General features: G+C 36.0%; 1 protein-coding gene across 2 annotated transcripts in view; it reads left to right on the forward strand.

Moving 5' to 3' along the window:
• The window catches only part of LOC130967689 (187-kDa microtubule-associated protein AIR9), a 29,542-nt gene that overhangs the window by 6,082 nt on the left and 5,758 nt on the right, over nucleotides 1-17,702 (forward strand). The window contains exons 8-29 of one of the 2 annotated variants that reach the window (XM_057892664.1): nucleotides 1,271-1,370; nucleotides 1,545-1,879; nucleotides 1,975-2,089; nucleotides 4,024-4,144; nucleotides 4,290-4,465; nucleotides 8,227-8,362; nucleotides 8,463-8,563; nucleotides 8,846-8,893; nucleotides 9,767-9,948; nucleotides 10,059-10,176; nucleotides 10,341-10,468; nucleotides 11,220-11,385; nucleotides 12,292-12,410; nucleotides 13,737-13,905; nucleotides 14,011-14,095; nucleotides 14,201-14,274; nucleotides 14,358-14,480; nucleotides 14,895-15,087; nucleotides 15,179-15,300; nucleotides 15,555-15,762; nucleotides 17,373-17,446; nucleotides 17,561-17,699. In XM_057892664.1, the coding sequence (XP_057748647.1) occupies nucleotides 1,271-1,370; nucleotides 1,545-1,879; nucleotides 1,975-2,089; nucleotides 4,024-4,144; nucleotides 4,290-4,465; nucleotides 8,227-8,362; nucleotides 8,463-8,563; nucleotides 8,846-8,893; nucleotides 9,767-9,948; nucleotides 10,059-10,176; nucleotides 10,341-10,468; nucleotides 11,220-11,385; nucleotides 12,292-12,410; nucleotides 13,737-13,905; nucleotides 14,011-14,095; nucleotides 14,201-14,274; nucleotides 14,358-14,480; nucleotides 14,895-15,087; nucleotides 15,179-15,300; nucleotides 15,555-15,762; nucleotides 17,373-17,446; nucleotides 17,561-17,699 (3,032 nt within the window). The remainder of the gene's footprint in view (nucleotides 1-1,270; nucleotides 1,371-1,544; nucleotides 1,880-1,974; nucleotides 2,090-4,023; nucleotides 4,145-4,289; nucleotides 4,466-8,226; nucleotides 8,363-8,462; nucleotides 8,564-8,845; nucleotides 8,894-9,766; nucleotides 9,949-10,058; nucleotides 10,177-10,340; nucleotides 10,469-11,219; nucleotides 11,386-12,291; nucleotides 12,411-13,736; nucleotides 13,906-14,010; nucleotides 14,096-14,200; nucleotides 14,275-14,357; nucleotides 14,481-14,894; nucleotides 15,088-15,178; nucleotides 15,301-15,554; nucleotides 15,763-17,372; nucleotides 17,447-17,560; nucleotides 17,700-17,702) is intronic. The other variant, XM_057892665.1, reaches the window with a different exon arrangement.

The raw sequence follows: 17,702 nt of genomic DNA on the forward strand, positions 1-17,702 counted from the left end.
GGTGGTGTTAGGTGCTCTGGTTGGATGGCTAAAAGTCTGCAATTTAGATGATTTTGGCCGAGATTTTGCAAATTGATATCATTCTGCCTAGCACGAGCCCTTTCTTTAGTCCTGTTATTTTGGTTAAGAAGGACGGTGGGTGGCGGTTTTGTGTGGATTATTATCGGGTGCTAAATAACATTATAGTACCTAATAAATTTCCAATTCTGATTATAGATGAGTTATTGGATGTTGTTGGGGCTGCGGTATTTTCGAAGCTTGATTAGAAGTCCAGTTACCACCAAATCTGCATGCAGCAGGAGTATATTCTGAAAACAGCATTTAAGACCCATGAGGGGCAATATGATTCTTAGTAATGCCTTTTGATCTCACGAATGGTTCATCTACTTTTCAGGCATTGAAGAACAACATTTTGAAGGGAGTTTTTGGGGGAAGTGAGTTTTAGGGAGTTGTTGGAGGCGAGAGGAGTATATAAATAGAAAAGGGAGGAGGAGGGTAGGTAAAAAGTAGAGTGAGAATTGAGGGGGAAATTGGCCTCTCGAATGCCAAATATCATTGTGGTTATTTCTTATATGCCCATACACACTTACATAATAGAATTCTTCACTAATTGGGGAACTATCATACTAATACTCTCTTTTCAGTGATTCTGTTTTTTCTTCTATTTCTATTATCTTCTACTAATTCCTACTAAATTTCTATACTGATTCTACCTCAATTCTCTTTTACCTTCTGTTATATCTCAGAGCCTTATAGACCTCAATTTGGTGCAAAGTTCATTGATTTGTTAGAGGACTTTCCTTCTCAAACGTGTGCCAATTAGAAAGCTAAGCTACACTTCATTAATTTGTTCTGTTTTGGATCTATTAGGAGGATCGCTTTTCCTTTCCTTTGCTTTTGGTATTCTTCGCTTGGTGTTAATGGTATTTCGTCCCCCCCCCCCTTCCTTTAACTTTCTCCTCCTCCCCCGTAATATTAGAAATACTCTCGATGGATGTTTGACTTAATTTATAAATGCAGTTGAATATTTTCCCGTAAAGGAAAAAGTTGAGTAATATGACAGTCAGTCATTATGTGGTCCTGTTAGAAACATTTGGTGCACGTGTGCCTGGTTTGAAACTTTTAAATCATTGGCTGCACTTGTAAATTGTGTAATACAAGTATTTTCAACATCCAATGTTAGAGATTGCGATCAGTGAAAATTACTACATGAATGCATAGTAAAAATGTGAATTGATTGGTTACTTCCAATGATTTTGTTGTATCGTAGCATTTGCGTGTGGAGGAGAATCCTATACTTAAGATGCCTCATTTAGAAGCTGCTTCGATATTGCTAGTTGGGCCCACTTTGAAAAAATATAACGATAGAGGTATGGGTGGTAACTTTTTCATTACCCTTTATCATCTACTGTTGTTAGGACTGGAATTGATTGTTTAAACTTCTTGATTCTTATTCCCTGAAATAATATTACCCAATGTATGTGTTATCTACTGTTGTCTGTGAGTTATTCTACGAATTAATATAAGTTGAAGAAGTTTTGCAGATCTTTCTCGTGAGGAAATGGCATTAGCCAAACGATATCCTGCACAAACAGCATTTTGTATCAGAGATGGTTGGGAGTTTGGTCGCCCTGAGCAAGCTGCAGAGTCAACTTTCCGTTTTCTAGCAGAGAAATGGAAAGATCATATCCCTCCTGGGTTCCTCCTCAAAGAAGCCTCCATTGATAAACCGTCGGAAGAAGATGTGTGTCACTGTCATTTCACGGTTATTCCTGATGGTGCAGTGAGTGTGGACTCTCCATTAGTCTTAAAATATCAATGGTTTTCTGGTGACAAAACACTTTCAAATTTTGTTTCTATTCCAGATGCTACTGGTGAGGTAATGAGTTGACTACATTTACCTTAAATTGTTTATGTTTTACCCTCTTTTTGTTATTGTAAATATATTTGCTCAATAAAGTGTTTGATTACCAGATTTACTGGCCAAAGCATGATGACATTGGTAAAATTCTGAAAGTGGAATGCACTCCCTGTTTAGGCGAGACAGAGTATCCTTCTATATTTGCCGTCTCTCCTCCAGTTTCACGAGGTAGACCTGTCTTATATCCTTACAGATAGTTATTAACATGTCCTCTATAGAATAGCCTTTGTCAGGAGAGAATTGTGGGATATCCTAGCTGTCTTTGTGAAGTTGGTTTGTGTAAGCATGAACATAAGTAACTTTGCTTTTGGGGAACGGATGAGCTCCTCCAAACCTGAATTATTGTGTTGTTGCTTGAAGGTGAGCTATTGTGAGGGGAAAACTAGAAACACCCCCTTTTGTTAGTATGGCAAACTAGAAGTGAGGACAAATAGAGAATTTTGCAAGCAAAATGAAAAAAGAGAAGGGTTTAAAGCAATGGAGGGGCACCATAGATGCAATGCTGTGACATTGCCTTTATTTGTGCCAAACATAGTTTTTGATTGCAGATGGCGGCTCATGGCGGTGAGCCAAAAATCCGCCATAAAGTTATAGCGGATAGCGTTGCGGAAAATGGTGGAAATGGCGGATTACCTAAAATACACATATATGTACAAAAAAAAACATGCAGAAAAATTGCAAATATAATAAACTATAAAATCTATCTATATAAGCAACTTTCTAGTCATAAAACATCTAATTAATATAGCAAATATAGTAGCAAATTTAGCAAATAAATATAACATCAAGTTCAAATCATAACTCAAAAGTCATAAGCAAGCCATAAAATAGAAGACATAAAACATAAAAACTATAAACCATCTACATTCTAGCTCTCATCAAATTCATCCAAATTAACACGATTATTATCGTGTCCCTCTACCCCCTCATTATCCTCTGAATCAGTATCATTGAATTGAATCTCCTCTTCTTGTTCTTCTTCATTTTCTGAATCTTCTTCATCTTCAAATTCTGGTTCTTCCTCTTCCACAATTACTGCTTTTCCTTTTCCTTTTTTTGAAGCCTTAGACCCACTTGGTATTTCCCTCTTCTACAGCAGTAACATATTTCCACCCTGGATCAATCCTAGTGGCACGGACAGCAGCTGCAGGACGAGCAGCAGTTCCAGCAACATGGCCAGCAGAGGCAGAGGCAGGGGCAGGGGCAGGGACAGGGGTAGAGGCAGGGGCATCAGAATTACGGGCTGGTCTAGAAGTTGACATGATGAACTGAGCTGAAAGGAAAAAAAATTGAAGGAAGAGAGGTTTATGAGGGAAGAGAAGGAGAAGGAGACAGGGAAGTGAGTGAACTGAATGAAAAAAAAAAGGGAACGGTAACTTCTACAAACCAGAAAAAAGAGGGAATTGTGGTGATGAGTGGCAGTGACCACCAGCAGTGACGGTCGGCGACGAACGGCAACAGGTGGCGGCGACGGACGGCGACGGGCAGTGGCTAAGATCGGCTGTGATTGGAGGCAGAGAGAAGAGAGAAAGAGAACAGAGAGAAAGAGAACAGAGAGATAGAGCCGTTTTGGACGTTCAGAGAGGAAGGCTTGTTTTTGAACTGCGGCGGCTGAACGTGGGTTACTCTTTCATTTAGGGTTTTGCAAAATTACCCAATCACCCTCGAAATTTTTTAAAAAACCCGAAAAAACCCGCCATTTTCGCCATTCTCAATGGCGGACCGCCATGGCGCCACCGCAATTGCGGCGCCTTTTGCCCCGCCGTGATAAGCACGTTGCGGTGGCCTACATATGGCGGCGAGGTCAAATCCCGCCACGCCATTCCGCCATGGCGCCGCCATGGCCGCTATTTTAAAACACTGGTGCCAAATGACAAAAGAAGATAAAGTTTTGGATGCTCAACTCTAAAACACAACCTTTTGCCTCAATAGTGCTGCTATTTGGTGCTGTCGATAACTATATGTCTGCTTACCTGTTTTGTTTCTTTCTGGCAAAAGAAAAAGGAGCTGTATGATTTCTTTCTATATTGATGTTCTGTAGCAATTTTTTAGCATGTATATTTCTCATGCATTTCTTATTCTATGCTTTTACTTTTCACAAGGAAGTGGAATTCCAAAGGTTGTAACACTTGAAGTTCATGGAGAACTAGTAGAGGGAAGTATCATCAAGGGCTATGCGAAGGTTGCATGGTGTGGTGGGACTCCAGGAAAAGGTGTTGCTAGGTGAGATGGCATTCTCTACATCTGTACTTGCATTTCAGGTTCCATGTGTTGGTCTGCATCTGTGTAAATGATGAAATATATGTTCTGTTGAGAAAGTTGTGTAATACAACTCCGCCATGTCTTTTGTTACCTTTCCTTAATATAGTTGGCTGCGGAGGAAATGGAACAGCAGTCCTGTAGTCATTGCTGGGGCAGAAGATGAAGAGTATCAGCTTACCTTAGATGACGTTGATTCAAGTTTGGTTTTCATGTACACACCAGTAACAGAGGAAGGTGCTAAAGGAGAGCCTCAATATAAATATACAGATTTTATAAAAGCCGGTATGTATTAAATTTTATCATCTTTATCTTTATGTTTGAGCTTCTTTTGAATCATGCTTGGTAGCATTTGTGAGAAAACTTGTCTAGAGGAGGCTGGTGATTGTGGTTTGGAGAAGCTATGGTTGGGGTAAAGAGGATTCTAGTGCCACAAAAGGTTGTGGAGACTGTTGAGACGATGGGTTTTTTTAGTTAGGAGAGGAAGAATAGAAAGTCTTGAGTAATATGAAATATGTTGCTATTATATTATGTGGTGTTGTAGAAATACAAGCTATTTGCCATAATCCTCGTTAAAGGAGGAAATAATCATAAAATAACATAATCAATCATTAGAGATATTTGATATTTTGAGATATGATAGAGATATAATGGGATATTCTCTTTATTTGTTGCACCTCTCTACAAGGTAAAGCTTACTAAGTTTTAAGCTTGCTACACTTAAGCTTTAAGGATATAAAATAACTTCTGTTGAATTTCATGCCACCATGAAAAAGGAAATAAATATTTGAAGGAAAATATTTAAATAAGTGGAAATAAATTTCTCAAATGAAAATGATGATTACAATTAGTCTATTACATGACTTATATTGTGTTAGACATGTAACTAACTATCATAACCTTCTTGCTAATCCTAATTACAATAATATCCTCCGACTTCTCTTCATAAGTTGGAGAATGTGTACTTTAGCATGTCCAGCATGAGATGGACGAGTGTACACCACAACGAGATGTGAAAAATACAGTGAACTAGAATCTAAAAAAGGAAGGAAAAACCGAGTCACAAAGGCCTTCATTCCAACCAATGGAGAATACGAATGTGAAATGAGTTAACTCCCCAGCATACAAATCAGTCAAACATTGCACTTCAATGTAGGAATGGGAATAGAGATTGGCAATGGAAGCCAAAATTAGATCCACAAAGGTGGAAGCCAACTCATTGTGAAAGCAGAGATATATGGCAATGGAAGCCAAAATTAGATCCAGAAAGGTGGAAGCTAAGTCGTTGTGAAAGCAGAGATATATCACAAACCAAATTGGAAAAGGTTAAGATGGGCACTGCCTTGAGATAAAGAAAAGACAACCGAGATGGAGATTACCAAGTGTGGGAAATCACTTACCACACCGCAGGGAATCCACTTGAAAACAGAGAATGCAGTGGCTAAATAGAGAGTGCACTTCAGGCAGTGAAGAACTACCAACTCATGGGAGAATCTTGAACTAAATATTTATGATTGAAGCAGTGAAGAAACAAGTCTGGGGACAAGATTAACAAATTGGTACAAGGCAGAAAAAATGCTGGATTTGCCAGCATGATGAATAGATTGGCAGTGAACCATAATGGAGCCATAATATGCTTTCAAAAAAGTGGTTTTGGAAGAATTATTTTAGAAAGTTTAAAACGAAATATCAAAGAAAGAAAAGAATTATGAGAAAATGTGTGATAAATGGGAAGTGTTTTTGGTAGATGGCAAAAGAAAGGATAATCCAAAAAGAAGAAACCGCAGCAAGAAAATCATTGAGGGTGATAATAATTCAATGCCATGTTGATTTACTTGGTACCCGGTAAAAGGAAATAAATAATTAAGAGAAAAGTGGAAATGAATTTAATTCAACGTTGAATACGATCGTAAAAGGGTATACGAAGGTAGCTGGAGTGAGAGTTACCATTAGCTTGAACAATGCTTTGGAGAAATTGAAGAGGCAAAACTCATCGGTACTTCCAAATAGAAATTAAACTATTCGAATGAATTAGGATTGATGGTTGTAAGAAACTCAATGAAGGCATCAGAAATTTTCTATACATACAATAATAAATCACACATGGTTAGCCAAGTTTGACGAGATGACAACACTATGGACAAACCAAAGTGGCTACCATGGTGCAAAGATTAGTTGGCTCAATCATCAGGGAATCTTCAGCGATTGTTGGAAAAGGATCAACAAACATGGGTCATTGAAAGGGTAAAAAACGGAAACATGAAAACTGGTGCATTCAAGTAGTGTTTGGATGTGAGCAGCATGGCATATTTACAATGTGGAGAATAGGGTGATTTCAGCGATGTGTCGCCATGTGTTGCCAAAAGGATCATGTAACCTGATGCTTGAGAAATGAAGTGCTGCGTGTAGGTACATGGATGAGCGGATGGAGATGTGCACAGTGGGGAGCCTATCGTGCAAGTGGTGCTAAGGTGAATGATGGGCTCTGTGGCACACTCATAAGTTGGTAGTGGTTGGCATCAGAGAACACTTTGAAGGTGGTAAAAATGGCTATTTGAATAGATATAAATAGGAAAAATGCATTGAAGGCTGTTAGAGTGACATGCTGAAATAAATGTTCCATGCGATGGTTAGCATGATATACTCTGCTGGATAACCATGGGGCCATTTCTTTATGACATTTCACACATTATAAGAGAAGGGTTTGATTGCCCTATGCTTCAATTTTAGTTTGCATACCGTGAAAGATCTATAATCCCCGAGATTTGCTTGCAGTTGGATAGGAGTATGTACATGTCTTTTTCCGTTAAATGGAATGGGCTACGTAGATAAAATGATAGTGTTTTAGTGCAAATCATGTTTATCGAACAGGTTATTTAACTTTGAGTCTTTAATGATTTTTGTTTACCACTATTCTTGATCATTCTTTGACTTAAATTGTTTGATGACACTGAATTTGATGAGATCTTCTTACTATTCACAAGTGTTTTTTTTGCATGTCCTTCACACAATAGTTGCTATTTTAGCTTCTTGTCTACATTCATTATTATTCCTCTCATATCTAACGTGTGTACTAATTAAACATAATGTTTTCATGTTTTCTGGCTTTGTTGCCAAATATTCAATCGCGTACAGTTGACACTCATAACACTGCTCTGTTTTATTAACGTAGCTTGAATCCTGTTGTTTACATTTTTTTAATTGTTCCTTCATGTCTATAAGATGCATACAGCTAGATGCTTAATCACTGTTAAAGTCCGTGATTAACCAGGAAAATAAGAGTAAATAGTAGCTTACAGGATGGGAGAAAGAATATATTATTCTTATGTGATGTGTACGTGATGTGACTTACATGAGAGGAATACTACCATCTTTTTATAATAATGGTAAAATCGTAATACTAATAAGGAAATAATGATATATATCAGTGCTAATCCCAAGAGATCATATTTGATAATCTTTGATATTATACGATTCTGTCTTGATTTCTGAGGAACCCAATGTTGTGGTATGTTCTCCATTTTTGACCACCATGTTAAAGATACACCCTATTTTGCTAACCGTCACTTTTTCTCTGTTTTTAACCTTTTCTAACATTCACCTAATTGAAAATATGGTCTCAAGATTGTTTTCTGTTCTGAAACTTTACATTTATATATTTGCTCAACTCTTGAACTAGGACTATTCCATCAGCAAAAAGCATGCTTGGTGGCACATTTGAATAGGGAACTTTCTTTAATTGAATTTTTAATTTCCTTGTGATAATTCTTTTTTAGGTACTAATGTGTCCTCTGTTATTAGGAATATGTAGATGAACATGAAGTGAAAGTATATATTGGATATAAATGGCTTATAATTAACGAAATGATTCTATTTGGAAATTATTACTGTAAAGAAAGGGTTAATCTATTGTCATGAGATTAAAATTGGAAATATCTCTTGGTTTCGAAGCTGCAAACTGTTATCTTGGAGGGACCAATTTTGCTGAACTACTTTCCATGGTACTATCTGAGGTTTGTTTGTCATTTTTCCCTTTCACGTTGCAGCTCCTCCTTCAGTTAGTAATGTTAGAATAGTTGGAGATGTTGTTGAAGGAAATACCATTAAAGGAGTTGGTGATTATTTTGGAGGGAGGGAGGGTCCCAGCAAGTTTGAATGGTTACGGGAGAACAAGAGTGCAGGGTGAGTATTCATTTTATTATGCCTCATAGGATTCACGCTCCTTTCTCTCGTGTTTTGTTTTACTAATTTTTCTGTTATTCGTTGTGGTAAACTTGGGCAGTGACTTTTTGTTAGTGTCAGCTGGTACTTCTGAATATACCTTGGCCAAAGAGGATGTTGGTCAATGTTTGGCTTTTGTATACATACCGATTAATTTTGAAGGTTGGTTTCTAGATTTTCTGTGATTTTATTAATTATATACATATAATGTGAAGGGGAGCCTTGGAACAACCGTGAGTTGTCTCCATGTGACCTCAAGGTCATGGGTTTAAGTTGTGAAATCAGCCACTGATGTAATTATCAGGTTAGGCTGTCTATAATACACCCTTTGGGTGCGGCCCTTTCCCGGATTCTGTGCTATTGTGGGATGCTTGTGTACCAGCTGCTCTTTAAGTATATACATGTAATGTAAATATTTAACTCTTCATTGGTATATTTTCTCAGGTCAGGAAGGAAAATCTTTGTCAGCAAGGTCGCCTGTTGTCAAACAAGGTACCTCAGTAACACTCTACATTGTCCCCTCCGCCCTGTTTCTTCTGTTTTCTGCTTCACCATTATTGGATATACTCTTAACAGTAGCCAGTGCCATTTAACTTTGAAATGATTTGATATGTCATTTCTTATTGTTCACACACACATACAAACACACACACACACACGCACACACGCTCACACAACCATTTGTGGGCCCATCTATTTAGATTGGAGATATCAAACATTCCTCAACCCTGTCCAACCCCGCACGCATGTGGTCACCCACCTGCCGATAAATTGAGCTTTTGGGTGGATTGGATCGGATTTTGACTGTTTTCTTCAAGGGCAATATTATAGGAGGTTATTCCATGAGGGGATGGAGTTAGTCATCTTTTGATCTGTGTATTGCATGGTTAGGTTTCACAAAGGATTCTATAGTAACTTTTTCTGCCCCTTTTCATTCTTTTAATTGATCACCCCCAAGTGTGTAATGTTCCGGGAAATGGTTCTAACTTTTACCCTATGCGTTTTGAAAATAAAATTTGTTTTTTATTTGCCGAAGTTTGCATTTTAATATCAAAAGAAATTTATATTGAAGAGAAAAAAAAGAGTTGAGTAGAGGATTAGGCATCCTAACAGCAATGCATGTAAATATGTATAAATTTATGAATACTTACAAATTTAAAAGTAACCATTGATTAAGCATTTTTTATTCTTTTAAATGCTTTATTGTTGCATATATGTGAACCAATGTATGTAATTCTTCTCAGTTCTTCTAGTAATATGTGAGATATCTGAAGATGATGATTCTTTTACCAAATGCTGCTAATCACATTAACAATCAACATATTATCTTTGATTTTTCTTGTGATGCTTCTATCTGAATTTCAGCACCACCAAAAGTAACCAATGTCAAAATAATTGGTGACCTACGAGAGAATAGCAAGGTAACTGCAACTGGTATTGTTACTGGAGGAACTGAAGGATCTAGCAGAGTTCAGTGGTTTAAGACATATTCTTCAACTTTGGATGAAAACAGTCTTGAGGCCTTAAGTTCTTCCAAAATAGCAAAGGTGAGTTGTTTTGTGCTTTATATCATTACATAATGATTCGTGAAAAGCAAGGTGTGATTTTTTTACGCATAATATCATTGTAATTCCTTGTTGGATTTTGACTGGTTCAGGCATTCCGCATACCACTTGGAGCTGTTGGCTGTTACATTGTTGCAAAATATACACCAATGACTCCTGATGGTGATTATGGTGAACCAGCATTTGTAATATCTGATAGAGCAGTTGAGAGTGAGTTTCTACATCCCTTATCCCTCCTCCTTTGTTTTTGTTCTGTCATAAACTATCAAGAATATAAATACCATATGTTTCATATAATGTATTTCCTAGAATATCATCTCTACTTCTTGAAATTAAACCAGCTTGTATCTTACAACTTCCTACAATTTTCACAGCTCTACCTCCAAGCTTGAATTTCTTGTCTATTATTGGAGATTATAGTGAAGGTGGAATATTGACAGCTTCATATGGATATGTTGGAGGTCATGAAGGGAAAAGTATATATAATTGGTATCTTCATGAGGTATGCAATCCTGTCATAGTTACAACATGCTGAGCTTCATTTAACAAAATAGATTGCTAACGTAAAAGCTCACAGCATTCTTCCTTGAATCAAGTGATAATATTAGACAACTTGTATTTTTGTTTTGATAGAAAAAAATGCTATCGTGAATAAGATTATAAGTAAAATTCTATTGTTATGTTAACAACTGCCCAGGACTGTTTAGTATATCTTGCTTTGCAAGCCCCCATTTCTATAAGGTAGTGTTTGTTTCCAAAGATTGGAACTGAGACTGGAGGACTGGGACTCAATATTGTGTTTGATGGCCAGAGATGAACTAAAATTTCAGTCTCGGGACACAAAATTTCGGTCGTTTCAGTACCTCCAGAAAGTGGAGACATAACGGACTGAAATATCTGGTGACGGAGATTGAAATTTTAACAACATTTTCTTTAATAACTAAGGATATTTTAGTTAATATTCTTATTTTATATCCATATTTATTTTGCACCAAATAGAATACTAAGACATAACTTAGTCCTGTATATTTTACACTAAACATAATACAGAAACTTAATTTAGTTTCAGTTTATGTCTCCTAGTCTCTGTGTCTCAATCTCAGTCTCTCTTCCAAACATAGGTTAAATGATTTCTCTATAACTCACACTCAACAGAATAACAGAACACCTTTTCATCTCTCTCTCTGAGCGAGAACAGTCTATCTATATCTATACCTTCGTTCTCAATATAAAATATCTTTTGGAATGAGCAGGTTGAAGGTGATGTGGGTTCGTCGATACCAGGTGTTACAGGTTTGCAGTATTGTATTACTAAAGAAGCAATTGGAAAATTCATTTCATTCCAGTGTACTCCAGTTCGTGATGATGGTGTTGTGGGTGACCTACGAATTTGCATGGGACAGGAGCGTATTCGCCCTGGTAACATCTTTATGGATCTATATGGGAGAATAAATGAAGAAGTTGGTTTATTTTTGTGAAATTTAGACATCTTTTAGTAATGACATGGAACTATTGAGTTTTTTAAGCAAGCATTTGATTTCTATTTCATATAATTTTCATTAAAGCAATTATACAAAAAAGTGCTTGTAATAAAGTAAATTAATTGGTTATAGTTTAGATATCTGTATATTTGATATTTATGAAATAGATTGTTAGACATATTTTAATTTTGATATTTTACTTGAAAATGAGGTTTTTAGATAATCTATTTTTGTTTTTATTGCATGAACTGTAGTTTTTGTATGGGGAATTTCTATAAATGGTATGGAATGATTGTTTATACTACTTAATATTTGATTCTTTCGGTCAATTTTGTAAAACAACAAATCGCTGGAAATTGCAAAACAACAAAACCACAAACTAAGTCATGAAATTTGAAACCTATGGTTAGCTTTGGTTTCTGGAAACAAGATTATTGCCAAACTGTTAACAGAGGCTTTGGAAATAACCTCAAAACCCTTAATCAAACACCAGGTTTCCAATATTATTATCATTCTTTCCAAGAAGGAAACTGTTAGCTGGAACCTTACACAACTAGCTTTTAACCCAACCAAAAGATCTCTTCTACAAGGTCTGTATTGTGTTTAACATTTCATTCAAAATGAGATTAAAGTTTTATTGTGGGGAAATTATACATGACTAAATATTATGCTGAATCGACCAACAATAGCGAAGTGTTGGTGCTTTTTTCACCAACATCATTGTAAGTGTTCAACAATGTTATGCTTGACTTACATTGTTTATTTTGCTTTCTGCTGTGTCTGGAGATTGATTTGCTTGCTCTATATTTTGATTCTTATAGTGAGGTTGTTTGTTGTTGATCAGGAAGCCCAAGACTACTTTCTTTATGCATAATTGGAAATGCTGTTGAAGGAACAATGCTAAACGTTGAAAAGAAGTATTGGGGTGGTGAAGAGGGTGATTCAACATACCGCTGGTTTAGGGTACTTTTTTCAAATTTTTTAGTTTGAAGTGTTCAATCATATTTGAAACTTTTGTAAAACCAAAATCTTACATCCTATATTGCAAATTTATCAGGTTTCTTCAAAATATATTTCCTCCTAGATATTACATTCAAATACTTTTATTAATACAGAAATTAGTGAACTTGCTGCTGCTGCTGGTTTCTGGTAAAATTGTGGATCTTTGGTCATTTTTCTTTCATTTTGTGTTGTTACTTTTGATTTTGGTTGTTGGATCATGTCACGAACCATCACTAGCTTTCAGTACAAGATAATGTGGGCATGTCCACATGTGCGTTGACCAAGCTTGCCACGAGGGCTCACATGACGTGGCCCTGGGAAATATAAATTGATTAATATAATATTTTCAACGGGTTATGCTATTAGGTGAAGGCATATGAATGATTTTGCTTCTTACACTTCCCTTTTGCATGCAAGTGGACAATGGGTGGCCAATCTTGGGCAGAAATCCAGCGGATTTGTGAGTTTTGAGAGAATCTGTGACTCCTGGTTCCAATACAGATATCTGAGCAGTACCCACTAGCAGTGATGGCACTTTGCACAAACAGTGGTGGAGCCAACATTGGTTCCATATCACGGGCTTTGTTAAGAGAGATTAAATATAGAGCCTTGGAGTGGGACTTTTGGATGAAGAAGCAAGAGGAATTGGTTTTTAAAATTTGGGATTCAAGAATAACTGTTTTGTAAATATCTAGTTATAAGTTCACATATTTGAGGATAAGATTGATGTCTTTTTTGTTTAGGGAGGGGGAGCAGTGATAGGGTATCTTTTTTAGGATTTAGTTAATTACTTAGTTACAAAATGTTAGTTACTGATTAGATATTATAAGAAAGAATAAAGTGGAAAGAAATAAATACTTTCATTTGCAGTCTTTTGGAGAGTCACAAGCTCTAAAATCCCTCAGAGAGATAGTATACACATTGTAACCATTAGGTTTCTTGACGTAACAGATGGTGAAGGTTTCCTCATTCAAGAAACATTTTCCTTTCAATTCTTCCTCTTGCTGCTAATGGTCTAAACAGAGAGTTCTCCCTGAAGCACCAACATTGTAACATAAAAGTGAATGCAAAGTATTTGCCAATATTATGGAAGTTGTAGTTTCCCTTACATATATAGTGTAGAAACCTTGAACATACGATTTAACATGAAAAATAGGCAAAGTAAACATATCTATTCTATTGTGAAAAAACAGGACCAAGATCTTAATGATCATATACTATAATGTTGCTGTATTTTGTTCAGTTAGACACTGGACTGACCAACATATTGATTTTGGTTCTATACAGACCAGCTCTGATGGCACACAAAGTGAAATAATGGGTGCCACCATGGAATCATATACACCCTCACTTTACGACATTGGCTTCTTTATTTCTGTTTCATGTGAGCCTGTCCGCTGCGATTGGGCACGCGGTCCCATGGTTGTTTCTGAACAAATTGGGCCAATAATACCTGGTATCTAACACTAATTCTTTAGTGTGCTATCAATACATAGATGATTTTTTTAATTTTTTTTAAGGATGCAATTGCATTTTTGTTTTATATTCTCTTGCAATTCAGGTATTCCAAAATGTCATTCTCTGGAATTCCTTGGATCATTTATGGAAGGGAAGTGCTTGAAATTTAATGCGGTTTATAGTGGAGGGTAAGGCTTTTGTGGTCCACTGTTTTGTTTATAGCTTTGTATGTCTATTCTCGAAGTTTTTTATCCTTGTTTATCCTGACATGAAATTTATTGCATGCTTTTTAGGGAGAGAGGAGAATGCACTAATGAGTGGTTTAGGGTGAAAGAGAATGGTCTACGTGAGAAAATTAATTGCTGTGGTGAGTTTGTGTAGTTATTGTTCCTTGGGTAGGTATTTGTTTTATATACTCACTATGGCAAAATAAATGATATTAATAATTAGCAGATTTTTTGGATTTGACACTTGAGGACATTGGTGTGTGCATTGAATTATTATACAACCCTGTGCGAAAAGATGGAATCAAAGGGAGCCCAAAGCGCATAGTGTCTGATGTAATTTCTCCTGGTAAGGTGGTCTTGAATTCGACAATGGATGGATTTTTGCTGGCCCTAGTTTTTTTATGTGGAGCTAATATAAAACGGGAGATGCCAGTAACATTAATTGCTTTAACCTTGCTTTAAATAGTTGATAATATAGATTTAGTTCAGTTGATACATGGTTACAAGAATGATTTGTTCTTTGCAAAAAGTGAGCATTTCTGAACCCCTATTCCTATTAATGAATTAGTTGACGGTTTAAATATATGTATGCATGGAGATATGTATACACTGTTGATGCTTGCATAAAAATTCTGAACTGAATTTTCATCTTCACCCTCTTGGATGTTGCTTCTTGTCATTGTGCTCTGTTTCTATGTTATTCTTTCAAGTTCCATTATATGTGCCTTAGTGTCATTCGTTTTTTATCTTCTGTGCACAGCTGATCCTATGGGTATCGAACTCATAGTTCCCAACTGCTGTGAAGGCACAGAGCTTGTCCCGATTAAAAAGTATTTTGGTGGACATGAAGGAGCTGGGGAATACATTTGGTATCGGACAAAAAATAAGCTTGAAGGATCTGCCCTACTGGATATATCAAATGCTTCTGATGTCGTAATATGCGGGAGAGACCTGTGAGTACCAGGATATTCTGCTGTGTTTTTCTCTATGAAGGTTTATATGTATTGAAAATTAGGATTGTGATTATTTTCCTTGTCATGGCAGAACATATACGCCATCACTTATAGATGTTGAATCTTACCTGGCCTTGTATTGGGTGCCTACTCGTGCTGACGGCAAATGTGGAGAGCCCTTGATTTCATTGTGCAGTTCTCCAGTTTCTCCAGGTATCTCTGCAGTACATCATTGAATGTTCTTTCTTAATTATGTTTGATTACATCATCTCTTCACATGGTTTGAAAATGCTTTTGATGTGGATCCTGTGCTGTTATCTAGAAAGCTCACTCTATATAGTATCATTTGTGCCTGTGATGAGTGTGATTATGCTTTTATTTGTTTCTTTAGCCTTTTTTGCTTTATTAACCTCTGACATGTATGGTGTTTGCAACTTTTCTTGTCTTATTCTCATGATAATTTGCAGCTCCTCCCATAGTTTCTAATGTCCGGCTGATAGAGTTATCTTCGGGAATTTATTCTGGGGATGGTGTATATTTTGGTGGATATGAAGGAGAAAGCCTCTTTAGCTGGTATAGAGAAAATAATGAAGGAACCATCGAACTAATTGAAGGGGCAAATTCTAAAACTTACAAAGTTACTGATTCAGATTACAATTGTCGTATATTGTTTGGGTAATTACTCTATATTACTATCATGCTTTTCATGTTTTACCATAATGATAGTGTGTGATGTCATGATAGATGTAAGTTTCTTTGATGTTCAGCTTGGAATTGTGAAAGAGATAAGTGAATCATAGTTGCTTAAAATGTGGAGAATTAGAGTTAAGACCAGTTTAATGTACTCAGTCGTGAGTGTTGTTACATGATCTGGATAAACGTTTTTGAAGTTTTTTTTTTAAATTTTAATTGACAACATTTATTAGTTAATACGGTTTAATTTATGTTTCTTTAGCATTTGCAAGAACTGATTTAGATGGTGTTCCGGACAATGCATTGATGCTTGTTGAGGCTGAGCATTGGTGAATAGGAGTCCATTTTAACTTTAGTGTCTAGAGGAAGTTGGGCCTTGTTGAATGTAATTTCTTTTTTAATCTTTTTATTCTTTTTGGTGACATTGTAAATTCAATAGGCAATATATTTTGACAAAGGATGTAACATGGTGCTTTTCTGATCCAAAACACGTTCTATAACAAAAGCTCAGACAAGAAATAGTTATATACTGTCAAACATGACAGCTGGGGCATAGTTGTGTTGTATATGCAATCTAACAGTTTATTGCACTAGTCATTTGTTAGCTATATTGTTTAAAGTTAACTGTATAACTAATTAATCTTTAATTTATGCTCTGTCCATCTTAGGATTATCTTTGCATGTCTTTATTAATAGTTGTCAATATCCTCAAATATCCGTAGATGTATTAATTTAATTGAATTTTGGCAGCAATCTTAATTGTTCTTTCCTGATTTTCATGTTTCCTTATGTAATTAAGTTTAATAGTCTTATTCTATTTGTGATCTTGGGCTTGGACTCATAATACAATAGTACTTATTCTATGCAATTGCCCATCTCTCCCAGAAGTTTAAAATCTTTGGGAAGGTGTAGGTATTGTAATATTGTTTTTGTATCATGCTTTCTCATGCAATGACAATGCAGTGAGCCCTACCTTGTAGTTTAACCTTTTATTTGAACATTAGGGTTGGCAAGGATTGAACTCTAAGACACTTGGTTTTGGGTCTCTAATTTGATAGCATGAACAATATTGATATGCATTGCTGTTTAAGCTAGTTATTTTTCTCAACATGCACATTGGATCTTTGTCTATCAACCTAATTAGTAAGACCAGTGGAACATGCCTATTAATACACTTTTTTTGGTTATTTATTTTATTTAACGAAATAATGTCTGAAAATAGTAACTAACATGGGATTGGTCAAGATAGAAGGTATGTCAGTCCCATTAACAGTGATCCTAGATTCAATTCCTAAACATGGAAAAATTATTTATGTTATTTCCTTTAAGGGAGGAATAATTAATTTATGAAAAAGGATATTTTACAGGAAAACCAATAAAGGAGAATCCCCATTATATATGCAATACATAATGGATAATAGATATATGTGCTGATTAAGTTAGTATTGTGTCACATCATTATACACCAAATCTAGATAATGTCATATTATTCAGACCATTATTTGCCTTTTACTAATTAAACCTAGAATTTCTATGAGATAACATATTATGTTGATAATTGATATTTATTCCCATTATTATTGTTTATTCAGATACACGCCAGTTCGCTCTGATTTGGTTGTGGGAGAACTCAGGTTATCGGACCCAACTGACATTGTACTCCCAGGTAGTTATTTGGTGCTGAAGCATGTGCTTTACTAATGGTAAAAGAACTCTGTTCGTCCAGATCTCAACGTTACCAATCTTGGAAATTAAATGTGGTTTCTTTATTGTCTTTTAGAGTTGCCATATGTGGAGATGCTTGCTCTCACTGGAAAGGCAGTTGAAGGTGATGTACTTACAGCAGTGGAAGTGATTCCAAACAGTGAGGCTCAGCAACATGTTTGGAACAAGTACAAAAAAGAGATAAGATACCAATGGTA

This window comes from Arachis stenosperma, chromosome 3 (assembly GCF_014773155.1).
Source record: "Arachis stenosperma cultivar V10309 chromosome 3, arast.V10309.gnm1.PFL2, whole genome shotgun sequence".
NCBI classification, from domain to species: Eukaryota; Viridiplantae; Streptophyta; class Magnoliopsida; order Fabales; family Fabaceae; genus Arachis; species Arachis stenosperma.